The 20,140-nt window shown below is 41.3% G+C and overlaps 2 protein-coding genes across 12 annotated transcripts in view; both read left to right on the forward strand.

Moving 5' to 3' along the window:
- The first annotated feature begins 669 nt into the window (after nt 1-669).
- vwa1 (von Willebrand factor A domain containing 1) lies at nt 670-14,497 on the forward strand. 2 transcript variants are annotated; one of them, XM_061767542.1, is made up of 6 exons: nt 670-874; nt 8,130-8,687; nt 11,057-11,386; nt 11,523-11,798; nt 12,682-12,939; nt 13,432-14,497. In XM_061767542.1, exons 1-6 carry the CDS (start codon nt 685-687, stop codon nt 13,458-13,460), a joined length of 1,641 nt encoding a protein of 546 aa, XP_061623526.1. In that variant the 5' UTR covers nt 670-684; the 3' UTR covers nt 13,461-14,497. The 2 variants fall into 2 exon arrangements, with proteins under 2 accessions (XP_061623526.1, XP_061623534.1); XM_061767550.1 differs by lacking the exon at nt 670-874 and adding an exon at nt 3,933-4,313.
- A 1,283-nt stretch (nt 14,498-15,780) lies between these two features.
- Nucleotides 15,781-20,140, forward strand: part of LOC133475136 (ral GTPase-activating protein subunit beta-like) — a 32,531-nt gene continuing 28,171 nt past the window's right edge. For 5 of the 10 annotated variants that reach the window (XM_061767585.1, XM_061767600.1, XM_061767612.1 and 2 more), the window contains exons 1-3: nt 15,783-16,126; nt 18,278-18,499; nt 18,807-19,009. In XM_061767585.1, coding sequence (XP_061623569.1) covers nt 18,323-18,499; nt 18,807-19,009 — 380 coding nt within the window. In that variant the 5' untranslated portion in view covers nt 15,783-16,126; nt 18,278-18,322. Of the gene's footprint in view, nt 16,127-18,277; nt 18,500-18,806; nt 19,010-20,140 lie in introns of all 10 variants that reach the window. The other 5 variants (XM_061767576.1, XM_061767609.1, XM_061767631.1 and 2 more) reach the window with 3 other exon arrangements.

The raw sequence follows: 20,140 nt of genomic DNA on the forward strand, positions 1-20,140 counted from the left end.
CCCAGTGAGGGGCGGTACCGCTCAATTCTTTGTCTCTATTTTTGGTTGGGTTTTTTTTGGGGTGTTGTTATTGATGATCTGGTAAATTATTGACTGAAGAGGTGAGGAGCCTTTTTGCTTCGACTGCAGTTTTTCACCACCTTTCCTGGAGCCAAGGCACATATCACCCTTGGATCTCTTTCCTCCTCAAGCTTTTTGACTTTATGTTTGGCCTTAATGGCCGAGGGACAGACTGCATGTTTTTCTCTCGGCGCACTATGACTCGTGCGATACCGAACCTCAAATACCACAGACCGACAGAAAGGAAGAAAATATTGGCAACCGCGGACCTGTGGAATTCACCGAAGCGCTGACAGTGGCAATCATATTGTGCGCGTCCAAAACAGCGTGCGTAAAGAATTTGAATAGTTAATTATGGGTAGGCTGCTTGCAAGGTTCCAAGTTATGAGTTAAGCAGTGGCTCGTTGACTGTTTCAGCCCCCCCTCCCACCCCCAAAGGATGTGCTGCTAAAATTCCATTATATCACACCCACAGTGAGCTGAACAAAATGTCCTCAAGTTTTCCATTGCTGACATCTGACAGTTTTTGCCTCCTCTTCCTGCACCTCCCGCACTGGGTACTGCCCGGCCTGGCTCCGAGCTGAAGTTTACGGCAAAGAACTGGCGCACTGTTCTTTCCCTTAAATGCTTCCACTCGCGACACGGACGGTATGCAAAAATGGACCCGAATTGCAGAATCCCTCATACAGATTGAAATGCGAGGACGTGCTGACACAAGATCGTGCGGTTGGAAAGAGGTGGAAAAGTCTGCGGATTGACGTGCAATGCAATACAAACGCAGAATGCCATTTGCATGTGCATGCGCTCCACACGGGTCAGTCAGCTGTGCGTAATGTACGTTATGTGATTTTCCTTCTCCCCTCATGCGCAAAAAAAAAAAAAAAAAAAAAAGGACATATGCTAATCCTGACCTTGTATACTCTTTCCAAGTGGGAATATTCTTTTCAAGGATTTACTCGCAAAACACTGGATGAGGACTCCCATGTGCGGTAATAACATGGTCATTGACCGTGTGCTGCAAATACATGTGAGAACATGTGAAGAGGGTCATCAAAGAATTAATGTTGCATGTTAGTGTGTTGTAAATCAATCAATCAATAGATGAGCAGATTTAGGTGATCGCATCGGCCGGGGTTGTTGGTGCAGATGCAGTTAGAAGTAGGTCAAGCAGCGTTAGACTCCACAGGGAAACTTCCCAATCTCTGCCTCTACTGTCATGGCCGTGCAGTGTTTAGTTACTAGGTGTGTATATCAAAAAGGGCGTGTTCATAGACAGTGTCTCGACTGCAACAAAAGACGCATTTGAATCCAAAGTGGCGCAGTGGAATCCAGACCTTTGTTCAATCCACTTGAATTCCAACGTCCTCCATCGTTAATTAACCCCACGGGGGCCTCCTACTGCCTTTGTTTCCACTTGGCTTCTGTCACACGACAAGCATACACAAACGGTGTTGAAGTGTTCGCCGTGCCCTTCTCTGTGTGCCAGACATTTTCCTACCCCAATCAGTCACAGAGTTTAAGATGCCAAAATACTACGAACGGGGGTTTCTTTAAGCACATTTGGGGGAGGAATGTTGGGGCGGTTTGTTGTGGCCATGTTCCCGTCTAAAAATGCTGAAAACGGTGGCCTTTGAAAACAGCCTCTGTGTTCCGTGTAAGCATGCTTGAGTACTGAAACGATAATTGAGAACTACTAGTGTTGCGTCGGTGTGCTTTTTGCGAATAACACTTACATTCCTATTGTGTTTCCACAAATTGTGGTCGAGCCAGAATACAACACATGCAGTGGATACGGAAAGTATTCAGACCCCTTAAATGTTTCACTCTTTTTTTATATTGCAGCCATTTGCTAAAATCATTGAAGTTCATTTCCCCCCACATTAATGGACACACAGCACCCCATATTGACGGAAAAAAAAAACGGAATTGTTGTTTTTCACACCTGGATTTGAGGATCCTCTGCCATTCCTCCTTGCAGATCCTCTCCAGTTCTGTCAGGTTGGATGGTGAACGTTGTGTGGACAGCAATTTTCAGGTCTCTACAGAGATGCTCAATTGGGTTCAAGTCAGGGCTCTGGCTGGCCCATTCAAAAACAGTCATGGAGTTGTTCTGAAGCCACTCCTTCGGTATTTTAGTTGAGCTCCTGAGCACTCTGGAGAATGTTTTGGCCGCATTCATCTTTCCTTCGATTGCAAGCGGTCGTCCTGTCCCTGCAGCTGCAAAACACCCCCACGGCATGATGCTGCCACCACCGTGCTTCACTATTGGAACTGCATTGGACAGGTGATGAGCAGTGCCTGGTTTTCTCCACACATGCCGCTTAGAATTAAGGCCAACGATTTCTTTCTTGGTCACATCAGACCAGAGAATCTTATTTCTCACCATCTTGGAGTCCTTCAGGTGTTTTTGAGCAAACTCCATGCGGGCTTTCATGTGTCTCGCACTGAGGAGAGGCTTGCCACAATTCTGTCTCTGAGCTCTTCAGGCAGTTCCTTTGACCTCACGATACTCATTTGCTCTGACATGCACTGTGACCTTTAAGGTCTTATATAGACAGGTGTGTGGCTTTCCTAATCAAGTCCAATCAGTATCATCAAACACAGCTGGACTCCAACGAATGTGTAGAACCATCTCAAGGATGAGCAGAAGAAATGGACAGCACCCGAGTTAAATATGAGTGTCACAGCAAAGGGTCTGAATACTTATGGCAGTTTTTTTTTTAATAAATCAGGAACAATTTCAACAATTACGTTTTTTTTTTTTTTTTTACACTGCCCTCTGCATTTGCAGATACGCGATACGTATCAGAGTTTTATCCACATTTGGCCAACACGAGCCAATTCCATACGATTTTTCACTTTCCAAGATCATCAAAAGACAATTTCATCACTAATTACTGGCTGGACATGCAAATTACAGCATTTTCAGTTATTCTTACACTGCTGTGTTACTGAGGATAGAGTTGACAACATCGTATCTTCTGAATAAGTAACTAAATCCGAACTTATCTACTTATTTCTGAAAGTGCGTCTGTGAGTGAGGCGTTCTGCATTTTGCATCACGATTAGGTAACAGTGGGGACAATTCACGTAATAACCACCTCCGCGACGAATTTCTCCGTAAATGACGTGGTCAACGAGGCTGGCCGAAGATCTAGATCTCTGAAAGAACCACTGTGACATGGCTACTGAAGCAAAATGATGTCAAAGACAAAAGGCGAGCAGAGCTGCACTGTTAGCACAGATGAATGTTAGCTAGCAGTGTTACCAGCGTTGGCTTCTTCACCATCATAATGTTCATATAACGTTCGGCCAACTTGTCAACATGGGGATGGGGCGCATTCACAAGTATAGTATATTTAAGTATATATATATATATATATATATATATAATTCTGGGGGACCATTTTTGGAAATAGTCAATTGCCTTGCATTTCATTACACTTTGTTAAATTGAGTAACAATATGGCGGCAGTGCATGCCACTTTACCAGACTTTCCTAAGTCTGGCCCTGTGAGAGGCTGAAATGCGATTGGACAAAAAAAAAAAAAAAAAAAAAAAAATCGATATGTACTGGAAGTAGTGCGGCCAATAGAAATGCTATGAAATGAATAAAATAGACTAGTGGGATTCAATTAAATTAATTTTATGGAACAAATATTAGAATTAGAAAAAAAATATATCGGTCTGTGCTTCTGATATTGTTTAGGCCAGCTGAGAGGGTCTTGCTGACCCTGACGGCTCACAACTGGTTAAAAAAAAATAATAATTTAAATGTTAATGCGCCAAAGCAAATAATGACTTTATTTTGAAATCCTAAAATAACCGGAAACGCCGCACTTCATTGCAGCGACTTTGACAATAGTGTTATCGGGCTCATTTGCATAGCCGAGGAGCGTCAGGGCTGCTCAGTGAACGAGAACTTGGCGTCTCACTTGAGCTTGTCTTTGGCTGACCGTCCACCTTTTCGACTTAGGAGAAGATTCCACACGGAGAGAAAAAAAAAAACAAAAACAAAAAAAAAAACGGCGCTGACTGGGAGTTTCCTTTTCAAACTTGGAGTTCGTCGCTCCGGGCTGATTTGCTGGATTTACAGTGCTCTTCAAACACATTAGTGTTTGATTTTCATTGAATTTCGGGTGGGTGGGCCGGTACACCTGTCGTTGCAACAATGGAAAGCCACTTGCTGACATTGTTGCTCATGTGTTTGCTTCCGAGAACTTTGAATGCACAGGCTGCTGCGCCTCAGGGAGGTGAGTCAAACTTGAATTCTGTTCAAAAGGAATCATAATCAAATAAACGGATGTCGTTCAAGGCAACAAGATAGGATGCTCGTAAAAAAAAAAAAAAAAAAAAAAAAACGTGCTGTATGAGTTGAACGAAGGAATCGAGGAAACAAAAGCAGAAGAACAAGCAAAAGATAAACATCAGTTGGCCGCTTTGATTACACGTGGAAGACTTGAGCCATAGTATCATACCATTTGTCATTTCTATAACTATAACCTTACTGATATGGCTAGAAAAGTTCAGAAATATATAACAGTAGTCATATGTTTACATTTAGTATAAATTATTTCATTATTGTTATTAGTTACAGTTGTGTTTTGTTAGTTCCAAAATATAATTGTGTCGTGTTGTGTAACAGTGTTTGACATGTGAATATTGAAATGATACTTTTCTTTCTCACGTGTTTATTCTATTTCTAGTTTAGGTCGTTTATCACATATGATCTGCTATTAGTTGTCACATCCATCTATTAAAAAACATCTTAATATCTTGACACAAATACTGTAGATGGTTCGACCCCCCCCCCCAAAAAAGGAACTTCAAGCTTCCAAGAGGCTAAACCCGGTGGTATAACTGCTGAGTCTGTCATTGAGCGTTAATATAGAAGTTGTGAGCGAGATGCTGCCACTGTGCTATGTCCATGAATAGGCGATGATGGGGGGGGGGGGGGGGGCAGTGGCTGTGATATGGAGAACCTCCACACGCTCCAAAATCCAAACAATGAGACTTGATGAATTCTCCACGCTGATGGAAAGACAAGCAGCAAGCGTGCGAGTGTGTTTGCACATGTGTGTTGTTCAATTATGTCTGCACGCCTTGCTGCACACATGACTGCAACCTTTCAACTTTCAACAATTTTGTCACAACATTCAAATAGGAAAGAAGTTCATAAATATGATAAGGATCATACTTAAGGGACAGTCTGGATGCTTGGTGACCTCATAGCTGATATTTGTATGTTTAGTTTACTTTTCTCCCCCCACCCCGCTAAGGGGCTGCAAATATGACACTTTTTATATTCTCTCTATATTGCTGTCATTTTCTGTGCGGCGTGCATGACCCTCCAAACATTCCGCCCCGTCTCTCCCTTGGAACTACCCGCAGACCGTCCTCTTCTTTTTTTATTGTCTTCCCCTTTCTCTCACCCAACCTCATTTCTTCACTTACCCAACATCCTCCAGCTAAATAGTCCGTATTTGGTTACCCGCCTCCTGCATATGGCCTAATTTAGTCTTTAATCCTTTGAAACATCAGCATTTCACTACATTCCCTTGCTTGACTCTTGAGTTAAATTCCTAATCAAGTAATCGTTAAATTGTTGGTTTTTAAATCTTACTTTTAGTGGGATGGGAGACTCGCTGTCTGATGATACAGATTTCAGGCAGTGTTGTATTACCGTAAGTTTTCGTGTATAATGCGCATCCATGTATAATACGCACCCCCAAAGTTGATCTCAAAATTCTGGAAAAACCCTCTACCTATGTATAATACACTTTTTGATTTCGCTTCTACCCATATGATAAAAACATGAAGTTTTATCTGTAATTTGTTAGTTTTTTTCCCAAAGAATTATTCTGAAGTTAAGCACTTGGTTTGAACACTTAATCCTTTTTTTAATTTACTTGCTCTTATTTTGAAATTCACAGCCCTACTTTTATTTAGTAAATTAGAAAACACACAGTTGCGCTCATATGTTTGATTACCCAGGCAGAATTTGTAAAATGGGTACAATTCTTTTAAAAAAACATGAAGGACCAGGCGAAACACATGTTATTTTATTTTAATGATATTCAAATTAAGCGGTCAAGCATTTCAGAAAAGGATTATCGTTAAACAAAACATTACCTTAAAGAAATGATGGTTGTCATATTAAAAAAACAACAACAATATTTCACAAATTCTGCCAGGGTATGTAAACTTATGAGCACATCTGTACGTAGATGCAGTCATACGTACCCCTGTCATATTGGAGTGAAAGTGTAGGCGACACATTTTTTTATAACCACTAGGTGGCGTTGGCATTTTGGAATGAAAGTGTACAGCTTTTTTCATAACCACTAGATGGCGGCATACATTTATAAAATGTGAAAGTTTTTTTCCATTTGCCCCTATACCTATGTATAATGCGCACTATTGACTTTTGACAATTTTTGCCCTGCGATTGGCTGGCAACCGGTTCAGGGTGTACCCCGCCTCCTGCCGATGATAGCTGGGATAGGCTCCAGCACGCCTGCGACCCTAGTGAGGAGAAGCGGCTCAGAAAATGGATGGATGGATGGACGGATGGATGGAATAATGCTATCCAGCGGAGTTGCCATATGATGGTGGTCTGCGTGGATGTAGCTGTACTTTTTTTTGGAAAGATCCATTCATCAGTTTGTTATTATACCCATTCTTCAGGCATTTATTTTGGACTCTGCTAAAGCTACTGCCCCAGCGACCCGACCTCAGATAAGCGGAAGAAAATGGATGGATAGATGGATGAAACAGTAGAAACCATGGACAACTATAGAAGTATATTTAGAGAAAGTTTTACTTTGCTAATTTTTCCAAATCATCCCCATCATCTTCGTATTTATAAGATTAAGTCCCTCTAACATTTATTTTCTGTTTGTCTGAGAGAAATCAGACATGTTCTTCCTGCAGTCTGCTAAATTTGCCGAGAAGTTAGCCAGTTTTGCCAATCCCACCAATTTTACAAGCAAGCAATTATGTGAAATTGATCGCTGATTAATGCTGTCCTCAACCAAATGAGGTAAAGTGAAGCACGCTTTGCTTACAACTCTCGGAGCTGCTGTTCAGATACGTATTTTAGTTTGCCATCTAAAGAAGAACTTGACATCAACTGCGCGAAGCATTATTTTGGTCATGATAACCACCGCAACGAGGTCGGCGTTCAGAATAGTAACAGACAGATTTCCCCCGCTCCATTTAAAATTCTATTTAGAAAATAACCCTTATTAATACATGAATTAACCAAACAAAACATTCTGGATCCTCTTCTTTAGGCGACTATCCAAAATTTAGTGAGAACTGCTTCATTTGTAGGCATGTAGAACACAGAACTACAAACTACATACTTAGCCAAAACACAACCCCCCCCCCCCCCCGGTTGAGGTAACTCACTGTCCTGAAAAACTTTTACTGCTTTAGCTTAGCTGCTTTTTTCAACCTCTCCACTTCTGATGCTAAGGGTTTGCGTTGGGGTTTCTGTGTTTGTTTTGCTTTCATTTTATTGTCACTTGAATTGCAGGCATGCTGTAATCTTAGTTTATAAAACATTTTTTTGGGGGGTCGGGGCGTGGGGGCAAGAGTGTGTTCGATTGCAACCTCTCGAAAACTTCGGAATTGTTGACACTGTCGATTATCATAACAAGCAACCTGTCTGGAGAGCAATTTTAAGGAGTGACATATGGAATTGTGGGGGGAGTTTAAGAGTAAGATTTAGAGAGCCAGATGTGCGCAGATATGTACATTTTGATGTGTTAAAATTATAGGAATGGATTGGAATTTGAATGTGAACGTTTGGAATGTGAATAATTGATTTATTTTCTTAAAAGAAAAACATAAAAAAAAAAAAGGCCAAGTTAGGAGCCTGGTGATGACTTTTGAATTGTACAGAGCGACAGATTCAGATGAAGAAAACTTTATTCATCCCCGCAGGTCAATTAGGGAGCGAGAGTGGCACAGTTAATTAAGGTCACAATTTTACAACATAAGTAAATAAATAAATAAATGACATTGCCATTTGACAACATTTCCTCAATTCCCCCCCCCCACAGTTCTTAACTGCTGCGAGGGGGACGTCCTTTTCCTGTTGGATTCCTCTGGTAGCGTGTCGTCCTATGAGCACTCCCGCATGCTCGACTTCCTGTCAGAGCTCCTCCTGCCATTTTCTTTGGGAGAGGATCAGGTGAGGATTGGACTTCTACAGGTGGGCACCAAACCACGCCTTGAGTTCGGCTTTGATACGTACCGCACTCAAAGTGGCCTGCAGGCGGCTTTGAAGGGCACCAAAGCCCTCAGGGGGGACACCAACACCGTAGAGGCGCTGAAGATCGCAAAGGACGGAGTGCTGAGACCAGGACCTGGGGACGGGGCCCGTCCGGGAATCCCCAGGGTGCTGGTGTGGCTGACGGACGGCGTGAAACCGGGGGATGTGATTGGCCCAATGGCTGAGCTGAGGGAGGAAGGTGTGGCCGTGCTGGTGGTCTCCACTGGCCATAGTAACTATCAGGTGTTGAGGCAAGTTGTGTCGCCACCAATTGAGAACCACCTGTACTTTGTGGACATTGATGACATGAGCATCATCTTAGAGGATCTGCGGGAAGCCATCATCGGTGAGTTTGACATATCAAAGGTTAAGACTGAGAAGCTCTCTGAAATTAAATGAATAAATGGTCTTAAACGCTTGAGAACGAAATTAGAGGACACGTCAATTGTTCGCACACCACGGAATATTGATACCATGCTAATATTTTCTAGACTAGGCTGTGAACATCGACATTCGCCCAATCTAATTGAACACTTGATAACTGCTATTGCAGCTATTATGTGCCACTGTTAAGAAGTTTTGCATTTCAAGAACAACATTAGCACAAATGTTTGTATTTCAATGTGTTCCAGTCCAAGCAATAATCTTATATAGATATATAAATGTAAATCAGCAAAATGAAAAATTTCACTTGAAACATGAAAATAAGTGATTCTGTTATGCAAATTTGTTTCATTCATTTAGACTCCACTATTTATCTTCCACTGCAACACGGTGCCTCAGAAGAAACATATAAAAAGTAAATCTTTGTAAGATCTAAAAGTGCAGCACATTGTCCCAGTGGTTAGCAGGTCTTGCTCGCAGTTATGAAGTTCACGGTTCGAATCTCAGCTCTGGCCATCCTGTGTGTGCTTTTCCCTGGGTACACTGTTTCCTCGCACAACCCTAAAACATGCATGTTAGGTTCTTTGAAGACTGTAAATTGTCTCTATGTGCTCTGTGATTGGCTGTCGACCAATCCAAGGTCTACCCCGCCTTTCGCCGAAAGTCAGCTGTGATTGGCTCCAGCTCACCTGCGATCCGAATGGATGAATAGATGGATGGCTATTTATCTTCTGGAGACCAACATCACAACAGCTACACGATATACTGTCCACGATACACAACATATGCATATGACATAGGGAGCATTATTGACATTTATGCTGTGTTTGCGTTCAGTGGCAATGGTGATACAAAATTGCATCCATTTACATTATTTACTATACAAACAAAAACCCCAACGAAGCGTCTCTCCTGAAGCACTATGCTGAGTCATCGACAGGCCTCACGAGTGCAAGGTCATTGCTCTTGGCTGGACATGAGCAATTTCCTCCACACTGCAATGGCCACTTGGAACTGCCATGCTCACATCGTAAGTTGCTGCACTTCACCCAAGTTCCGAGCGTGCTCCTGCAGACATGGACACTGGATGGCAATGTCGAGTATGGCTGACCACAAGTGTAATGAGATAGCATGATCTATTCAGGGATTAATGAGTTGCTACAGCCCAGCGCGCTGTGACAGACAAGACGCATATACAGATGCATATATTCTCTCCTATATATAGACAGAAGAGACTGTCCAGTTCTCTGCTTCCAGATTCGGTAGCTGCCATGACACCCTCCAGAGACTCCTGGACAATTTCACATTCAAACTGCAGCTCAAAGTCATGGTGCATTGCATGAATGAATTTATCATATGCGCACAACAAAGACGAACAAATCATCTCACATATCCACCTCTGTGTTATTTATTTATTTGTTTTTGCTACAGGGCCTGCCTGGATTGGCTATATCAAGGTTTTATGCAGGGGTTATGAATGTATTCAGAACCCCAAGCTGGTCTGCAATTTGGTTTCTGTCTCAAGTTGAGACATTTTTAGCACTCCGTCTTGCCCCATCGGCTTTCTTGAACGATAGCGTGTTCGAGAATGTTGACTTGTTTTTGAATCGTGATTTTTGCAACTGGGGCACGTATACAGAATGATTTGCATAATCCATGTCTATAAATGCACTTGTTACTGTATACAGTAATCCTTCGTTATCGCGGTGATTAAGTTCCTGACCACCCCCGCAGTAGGTCACATCTGAGACGTAACAACCACATATCTTTTTGAATATTTAGACATATTTTAAAGGTGTATGAACTTCCCCAGACTCTGATTAATCTTCCTACACTGCTATTAACCTCTACCATATTCTTCCTGTATAAACACTTTCTGCACTCTCAAGCACCTTTTAAACTCTTAAACATACAGTAATGCACAGTAGTACTATATACCATGTACATTTTATTCCTTGTAAATAAAACACTAATGGACTTGTTTACAGATTTTCTTTTTTTTAAATTTTGGGGTACAAATTGGTGACTCCTATGAATTCAACCTAGCAACAAGGGGCAGCGCAAAAAAAAAAAAAAAAGTGTTACTTGACTAGGACAAAAAAAAATAGGACAACAAAAAATTCAGTTAATGTATTGCAGTGCCTGCTAGCGAGGTAATTTTTTATTTTATGAATGTTTTCCAACTAACCATGCATGTCTCTGTAGTCACGTACTTTGCTGTTGAAAAAAGGCACGTAAGATTGTCATTATGATAAGTCGGCAAATACAAATACATTTTTTTCAACGAAAACACCACTTTTGTTTACATATTTACCATTGTGCCTTCCACAGAGATAATCCGTGCTGAGCGCATCAATGTCCGGGACGTGTCCTCCAATGCCGCCACGCTCGAGTGGCGACCTGTTCTGTCCGGTTTGACGGGCTACTACGAGATCCGCTTCGGTCCGCTACTATCAGGCGGAACGGGAAGCGGAGGAAGCGGCACCGGGACCAGTCCGAGCACTGGCGGTAGTCAGTACCAGAGACTGGTCCAGTCGTCAGACGCCAACGCTGTCAGGCTAACAGGCCTGACGCCTGACACCACCTATAGTGCCACTTTGACACCGGAGTCCAATGAACAAGCTTTTAACACTCTGTCGGTCACCTTCACGACACAATCAGGTTGGAGTCTAAACCTTGTAAACTTGGGGGCACGACCTCTTGCTGCCAAGCCTTTGGTATTGTACAAAAAGACAAACATGATCTTGATTGATGAGTATCTTTCCTGCTATTATCTTTGGTCTCGCTGTCCCACCAGAGGTACAGAGTCCTTCCACGGTCACGGTCTCGGAGTCGGGGCCGACCAGTGTTCGGGTGAGCTGGGGTCCTCTCCAGCCGGAGGCCGTTACAAGTTACTACGTAGAATACTCTGCACTGCCCACTGGAAAGCTGCAAACGGTCACAGTGGACAAAAGGCAAAACTCCACGCTCCTCAAGAACCTCCAAGCAGATACCACCTATTTGGTCACCGTTAGCGCTCGGCATTCATCGGGCAAGGAGACGGCAATGTCGGTCAAAGTCTGCACGCAGGAAGGTGAGCTACGTTTAACAACTTGTCGACCAACTAACAGTGGCTGACCTACATTTACAAGCTGAATTCTAATATTTGTTCCACGAAGGTTTATTCATGACTCGCCAACAGTCTTCAGTAATCAGTAGTGCTGGGAGAGGTAACTTAAACTATGCAATATTAGCAATGGGACTGTTTCTTTAACCGATCCGATTTGAAATTCTTCTTCTTCAGAGGTAAGTGATAGTGTTGGTATTGAGCAATGGATTAAGACCCACTGAAGACCCAGCGATCAAATGCACGGCCCACCAATGCTAACAAACGTATCCTCTGTGCATCGTAAATCTTTTGCGGGTGGCAGTGGCTCACTCCATGAGAACTTGGCTATGGGATCAAGGTTCCTTAGTTAAGGAAGCTTTCAGTGCAGTTTGTACCACGCGTGGGCATGCTTGAAAGAGTCCGCTTCGCTTGACTAGCGCGAGTGCTCCGATGTGTGCTGACGGGCAGTACACTTCCTTTTCATGGGCGCCCAAACAAGGGCGTGTCGTACAATTATGACATTCGTTCCACCCAGTTATTTATGAAAACTGCCACCTTGCACAAAAGAAACAAACAGAATAACTCGAAATAGTCTCACAAACACAGGAAAGTGGTAGCAGACGTTGAAAGAGGCAGATGAGTGTACGGTAGCCCGGTGTGCGTGCTGGCAAATAAGACACAAGTTATCAAGTCGAGGTGGGAAATATTGCTGTCGTATAGGTAATACTTTTATTTGTTGTTGTTGTTCTGGATGGAAAAAATAAGACATCTATTTTGTGGCCAACATCGTGGACTATTATATCGGAGGACACTTATTTAGGATATTATCATGATTGTATCCCTTCAATAGTTTGGATGTGTTTTGCAGTGACTCCAGCGCTGGCTGACCTGCAGCTGACCACAGTGGACAGCCACTCTGTGCAGGTGAACTGGAGAGGCAGCTTTGATGGTTTGAAGGGCTACTGGCTCACTTGGGGAAGACAACAGCGGTCTTCTTTCTACTTGCCGCCCAATTCTCAGTCTACGCGACTCACCAACCTCCCTCCTTCGGCAAGGGTGTGCGTGTCACCCATCTATAAGACAGCACGGGGAGAGGGACTCTGCTGCACGGTAAAATTTGCCTCGGGTGAGTAGCGTGCTTGGGTACGTTTAGTGGTCTAAATGTTCGGACAATGCTCATTCACTAACACAAAACACCTAATCTTAATTTAATCATTTTTTCGCTGTTTATTTAAACCTACTTGCAAGTGATACATATCACTGTGCTTGTATACGGGTGGTAGATGTGCGTATACGTCAATTAATGCATTTCAGTGTTATCCGTTTCGCCTTGACGGTGTTTATTCAATCTGCCCATTTAGCCTGATGTCACATTGACAGATATAGGATTCAAATCTAACACATTGGAGATGAATCTGAAATCGGAGACAGGTTTGTTACTGTACAGTCATCAAATAATGTACAAGTTTCATAAATATATTAGGATTCATTGAAAAAGTTAACAGTTTTACTACTACAGCGGCATCTATTGGATCTGGTGCTGCACTTAACCCTGATGCAGACTCTCAGTTTGATTCAAATTTATTTTGGCTCATCGTGTTCTCCTTCTGCCCTTTAGATGCATCAACGTACGGCTACCAATCATAGCACCACCAAAACAGCGAGTGTTCCTAACCAAACATGGAGGCTCACGGCAAGAAGAGCGATGTTGACTTTTCATCCATTTCCTCCCCCCCACCCCTGTACTTCTCCTCGCTCTGTGGATATCATGCAGGAATGATGTGTAGCTTGGTGTACAGAGCACTCGTGTGGAAACCATAGACACTAAGGAGTGGGCCGGTACAATGTATGCGCATGCCGTCTGCCAAAATTAGGAACACAAAAGGACTATTTGGGTTTATATTTCTATTAACTTTCCCCGTTTAAATGTATAGACTCTGTTCAACGGGATGTTTATTGCTGAAGTTTTAATGCTGCCCCTATCAGATGAACTATTACAAACATATCAATTCAAAGATACATGGTTATTTAATAGCATCGATCATTTTTTTCGAATGCAAAAATGAGTGCATAGCTTTTTGTATCAGAGGCCCATTGGATTCTGTTAAATTATGGATTTTAAATAATGTAATGTTTTCCTTTTTACTGGGAATACATACGGTAATAGATGTGGCTTGTTTTGGAGAATGTTTAGCACCATCGGAGGACAACATGCACTAAGCAGTTGATTTTTTATTTTTTTTTATACACCAAAAGAGAAAAGTGAACATCTGGTCCTTCCTTGTAATAAGTACTAATAAGCATTATGTTTGGTAATTTTGGGATCGTAACAAACTGATCTGTAATAACCATTCAGTTAAAAAGTCATGTTCATGACCAAAAAAATATATACTACAAATGTCTGAAGAAGTGTTCAGATTCCATCATTCATATTTATTCACCCCAGATACCCGGGAGGCTGGGATTATAATTAACAACATTAATAGCGTATACAGTAGTTTGTTTTTTACGTTTGAAGGCTGTTACTGAGTTAGTCTTTGCTGCCATCTACTGTCACCAACCGCGGCAGTTTCCTTTCAATGTTAAAAGCTCGATGTCCTCAAAGAGAATTTTGTTGCTGTTGACCTGCCCCACTTTATAACATCAGCTTGCAATAAATTCATTTAACAGTTTTGGTAACATTATTCAGCTTCTTTTATTCTTTCCTTTGTCATTTTCATCGGCTCTTTTGGTCTAAGAATTGGGAAGGGATCAGCAATTAAGTGAGCTGAAAATAATTTTTTCAATAATTCAATTAGTGCAACTGCATTAATCCCAGTTTTTACACACACACACACACATACTTAACACAAGATATATATATATATATATATATATATATATATATATATATATATATATATATATATATATATATATATATGTGCAATGCACGGGTGGGCAAAATTTGGTGCGAAAGGGCCACATTAATTTTTTTAAAACAAAGAGATCGTGCATGTCATTTGTAAAAAAAAATAAAAATAAAAATATTGGAACGTGTATCTAAAAATATAGTTATAATGGTGAAATTAAAATAGTTTATTTTAATTATAAAATACATGAATAATTATTTGTCCTTTATATGCTATTTTTTATAATCAATTAACCAATTGGTTAATTAAAATAAATGTAATTTTTTTTATACGATTTTATTTTATTATTTAAATTCAACCAATTAACAAATTATTCATTGGGCTGAATAAAAAACCGAGTCAATACATTTTGATTAACCAATTTTAGGGAACAACGGATTAAATCAATGCAGCAAATATAGGAGTCTTAAGCATGTACAGGTGTGTATATATATAAATATATATATATATATATATATATATATATATATATTATTATTATTATTTTTATTTTTTTTTTTTTAAATCAACTACCTCATTTTCACAAGTTAACTGTATTAATGTGTGCAAATCTAGATATGTTTTGCAAGTCGAACTTGGCCTGCTCTGACCAACCAATCAGAAGGATGAACACATGCTACGTCACTGTGGCAAATTTGAAATGTGATTGGTTAAAGAAACTGTCCCATGGCTAATAGAGTTTAGGTTACATCAGATAGCACTAAAACCCTGGGCAGGTCAGATTGACATAACAACACATAGAGACAGAAATCGGATTGGACAAAAATAAAAAAAAATTCAAATCAATCAATCACTAAATGAATCATCCACGTCCACAAACAGGTATACTGGAAGCGGTACAGCCAAGCGAAACTTTATGAAATGAAGTGCATATACTGTTAGGAATAAATGATTTAAAACTAGTATTTAGGATGTAAATACTACTACTACGACAGCCATTGCTACTACTTCAACTATCTATTACAACAACTACTAATAGTGTACTACTGTTTCTTTGTACTGTATTTTCGGGCAATCTGGATGCCTAGTGGCGCAATGCTACCTCCCGCAGGTCACTCTTGGTACTACGACAGGCATCTGGTTTTGGGGACGACATTAGAGCATTGTATTTTTTTCTTCGTCATCTATAACATTTTTACAAAATGGTTTAAGATGTCAAAAATGGGTATGTGTGTCGGAATTGACTCGTCGTAAAGCGGGGAGCCCTCGGTGAAGTCTGCTGCTGTTTATTTAGCAACCAGTTGGAGGCGTCGGTATCACATCCTGCTTCCCGTGTCAAACTGTAGCGTTCAAGCCTTGACATTGCGAAGATGGAGGCTGTTAGGGTCTAAACCCGGGCCACAACCTGGAGCACAAACTGCGCGTTTCCAAGACCTGTTATGAAAACCTCATTTGGTCCAGGTAAAGTCAAAAAACGTTCCTTGCATATGAGTCAAACGTCAGCATTTCGCTTGTGTTGGTTTAGTGAGCACCGATGACAAGCGTGTCCAAGCTAATGTCAACGATGGCGCTAACTCGGCGAAGCTCGCTTGCAAGTCGAATAAACTGCAGCCTTGCTTTTGGATAAGTGTTAAGTTCGCCCGTGGATGCGCGTGACTACATTTGGTCTTGCTTCTCAAGCGGCGGCGGCTAACGCAGGCCAGCTTAGCCGAGATATTGTGATGTTTTGCTAACTAGCATCAGCAGGCTAATGGGCTTTCAGGACCGTTTCCGGCTTGTGTTTCTGACCCGAAGCTCAGCACTCGCTAATTAATTATGTCCTGTTCACTTTGTTCACACATCATTTCACTATTATTTATACATAGGGGGCGTTACTAGCTAATGCTAACCGCATCGAGACATGCCTTACGTGCTCCAGTCAAACTACACATCATCATACACATCAATTAGCATGTATTAACACTCGGTTATGCAATGTTGTTTTGTGCATTGTGGTAGCCCTTGCTCAAATGGCACCCACTTTAATATATATTTGTTTTCTGGCACGCAATGGTGCCCCAGCTGAATTGCTTTAATTTTGGGCATTAAGTGAAACGCTTGCTGATGGGGGCTTTGTCATTGCCACCATGTAGGACCACTGAGGAAACATACGAGTACACATACAAGTATATGACCAATTAACAGAAGTGTAACTGTATTGCCGTCGGGAAATACTGCAAAAATAGAGGCTGAGCCCTGCCACAGCAATCGGCGTCCCCCCCCCCCCCAAAGTTTGTTTTCCTGTATTTATACTTTTAAGCCGCAAATATACCACAAACTGTGAGCCCAAAACACTTATTGTACACTCACATCGGTTAAAAGTCATTACCCCTAAAAATAAATGGCTTTAGAATGATTTTATCTCTGAACGTGTGTCTATGTTGCCTTCACAGCACGAAAAGATCAATGGTCAAGCAATAACAAGACCTCTTGTCAGCTTGAGTTATAATAATAGCCATTCAGCAGAGCAAAAACCCATGCTGCAAAGACTCTGTCACCTCCGCTTACAACCCAGGTTAAACTTAGCTCCTCCCCAAGACACAAAAGTCTGACAGCAGTCGAGATGTACGACTTCATTGTACTACCTTGAAACCAATTACTACTTTTTTGTATTATTTTTTTATTTTTTAAACTTATCCAGAGATTTAGCATCATCGTGTTGCATGTTAATGCATTACAGGAAGAACAACAACAACAAAAAAAAGTTGAGTTTTCCAGTTGATCTGAGAATGGGTTCCAAAGAGAAATGTGAATTAATTAACAGCAAACCGCAACTAGGTGGTGGTTCATTGTACTTCTGATTTACAGGGGTACTAAGTTTACAATGGAGTTCCAATTATGTGGTTGTGACGTAATGTAATAAATTTGTAAGTGCTTCCGCCGTCGTGGGTTATCTCAAACCTATGCTAATGTAGTAGTAAAGTCATAATTAGAGTAAATGTATTAAAAAACACCTAAATAAATAAATAAGGCATCTGTAATTCGATGGTGTCTGGCTTGCTTGCTTGTCATACGAGATGCCTTTGGTTAATGAATCTTTTAATTGGGCCTGGTTGTTGTTTGTGTTTTCTTTTCTTCACTTAGTAGTTTTGATGGAACATTCATGCTTTGTCGCAACTTCAAGCTGTTTCTGCAGCACACTGGATATCGCCTCTTTAAGTGATATAAAAACTTTGTGTTCGAGTTGCTAGTAACGACTTGTTGGCAGCTATTTTGCAGATTACGCTTTTCTGGTTGGTGCCTGTCCTTTTAAAACCAAAGCAAAGGCAAACCATAGAATTATGGTTCCCTCTTTTCCCTTTGGGCTCTGTTTCCACTTTGTGTCTGCCATTTTGTTGGCATCCATGCTCACCTAGCAGTGCCATAAATGAATATTTGCAGGTGATGTAAAAAAAAAAAAAGTAGTTGCATTAGTAGTAGCTGCTGCAGCTACATTCATTGTTCATATACACTATTTGTGTATCAGCAAGCAACAGAGCTAACCCAATACTCCATACAACAAAATTACAATATAAACGATAGAGGGCTCGCTGTGTATCAATATGTGATGAACCTTTGAACGTGTGTCTGCAGGTGTGGGAATGAGGTGCGAGTAGAAGCGCAGCAGACGTCGGCACCATGTACTCGGAGTGGCGCTCGCTGCAGCTGGTGGTGCAAAGCGACCAGGGCCATCTCAGTGTTCTGCACTCTTATCCCACCAATGTGGGCACTGAGGTGGCCAACGCTGTGGTCAAGCCGCTCTGCACAGCCGTCAGCCCCGTAGCCACGGAGAACATCCTCAAGACGGACAAAGAGGTGAGAGAAGCCGATGTCATATGCGCTGTGTCGCTTAATAATACCCTGGAAAGTCTGCCTTAAGGATGCCAAAACCTTGCGTAGATTTTGGAAGGATCTGTCAGATTTAAATCCTATTCCCTTTAATGTTAGCCCTATTGACAACAACACTCCGTTACTGTGGGAGCGTTTACAGCCGACTCGATTCTCTGCCAATCAAAGCAGCTTCTCTCATTCTCTTTAAATGTGTGCAATTGTCTTTATTGTCTGTTTAGTTTTAATGTTAATAGTAATAGTAGTAGTTAATGAAAACGGTTTGGCCCCCAAGGTGAAGTGGACCATGGAGGTGCTGTGTTATGGCCTCACCCTTCCCCTAGAGGGCGACACTGTCAAGCTTTGTGTGGACGTGTACACAGACTGGATGATGGCCCTTGTGTCACCCAGAGACTCGATGCCTCAGCCTGTGGTCAAAGAGCCCAATATGTATGTGCAGACCATCCTGAAACATCTCCACAATGTCTTTGTACCAAGGTGGGTCACAGAAATGTGTCTCTTGACTAGTTGATGTTTAGCAACTTTAGTTGCTGTTGTTTGGCTTTAGCCTGTTTCGGGTCTTCATTCGGGATCTATTCATAAGTATTATTATTTTTGTAAATCAGTCATGTGGGATTTGGTTTGCAACCACACAAAATTTTTGTATTAACTGTGTCAGCTAACATTTTCATTAACATTCTTAATTGCCATAAAGTATAAGACAAGTTTGCCATTGCAGAACGAAAATAATAAAACAAATTTAATGTAAATAATAGATGATGCCTGCCAGACACTTAAGATAATAAGGAGGAAACAAGAAACTGTTTGCGGAATGATACTCTTCTCTAATGACATTCATGGGTATTGCTAGAAATGTTGTGAACTGTTAAAGAAACTGTTTGTTAGCATCTGCAAAAATAATGTCTCTAATTGGTTGTAGTACTCATGTTGTACTCAGCAGCCAGTCCCTTTTCTATGTCACTTGACGTTCAATTTTTAATTCTGTACTTCTCACATTTGTTTATTTAAAAGGATCTTGTGCTGTAGCAGTTTGCTAATCTTCCTGGGTTCCACATATAATCAAAAATACAAATAATGAATTAGTATAACACATAAATACAGTAGTTATACATGATTCATCGATACAATAGTTACTCAAAATTCATGCTACAGAGTTGAACATGTAAACAACATTAACACAAAAGGCACCACGTAATCATCTGATACGATACTAAAACATATACTGTTAAAACAAATTATTATTATTTTTTTCAAATGGATATGACAAAACCAAATCGTGCTGGAGCCTATCTCAGCTATCTTCGGGCGAGAAGCGGGGTACACCCTGAACTGGTCGCCAGCCAATTGCAGGGCACATATAAACAAACAACCATTCACGCACACATTCACACCTACGGGCAATTTAGAGTCTTCAATCAACCTACCACGCATGTGGGAGGAAACAGGAGTGCCCGGGGAGAACATGCAAACTCCACACAGGCAGGGCCGGGATTTGAACCCCAGTCCTCTGAACTGTGAGGCAGATGTGCTAACCAGTGGTCCACCGTTCCGCCTAATTACAAACAATTAAAGTAAAATAAAACACAAAATAAAGCAATATCCTCACCT

This window comes from Phyllopteryx taeniolatus, chromosome 1 (assembly GCF_024500385.1).
Source record: "Phyllopteryx taeniolatus isolate TA_2022b chromosome 1, UOR_Ptae_1.2, whole genome shotgun sequence".
Classification (NCBI taxonomy): Eukaryota; Metazoa; Chordata; class Actinopteri; order Syngnathiformes; family Syngnathidae; genus Phyllopteryx; species Phyllopteryx taeniolatus.

Excerpts from the sequence above, each read along its gene's own strand:
- vwa1 (XM_061767542.1), top strand. The coding sequence starts at position 685 with ATGCTTCCACTCGCGACACGGACGGTATGCAAAAATGGACCCGAATTG. Across the intron at positions 875-8,129 it reads TGTGCATGCGCTCCACACGG|TTCTTAACTGCTGCGAGGGG; the intron begins GTCAGTCAGCTG and ends CCCCCCCCACAG. Across the intron at positions 12,940-13,431 it reads CACGGTAAAATTTGCCTCGG|ATGCATCAACGTACGGCTAC; the intron begins GTGAGTAGCGTG and ends TCTGCCCTTTAG.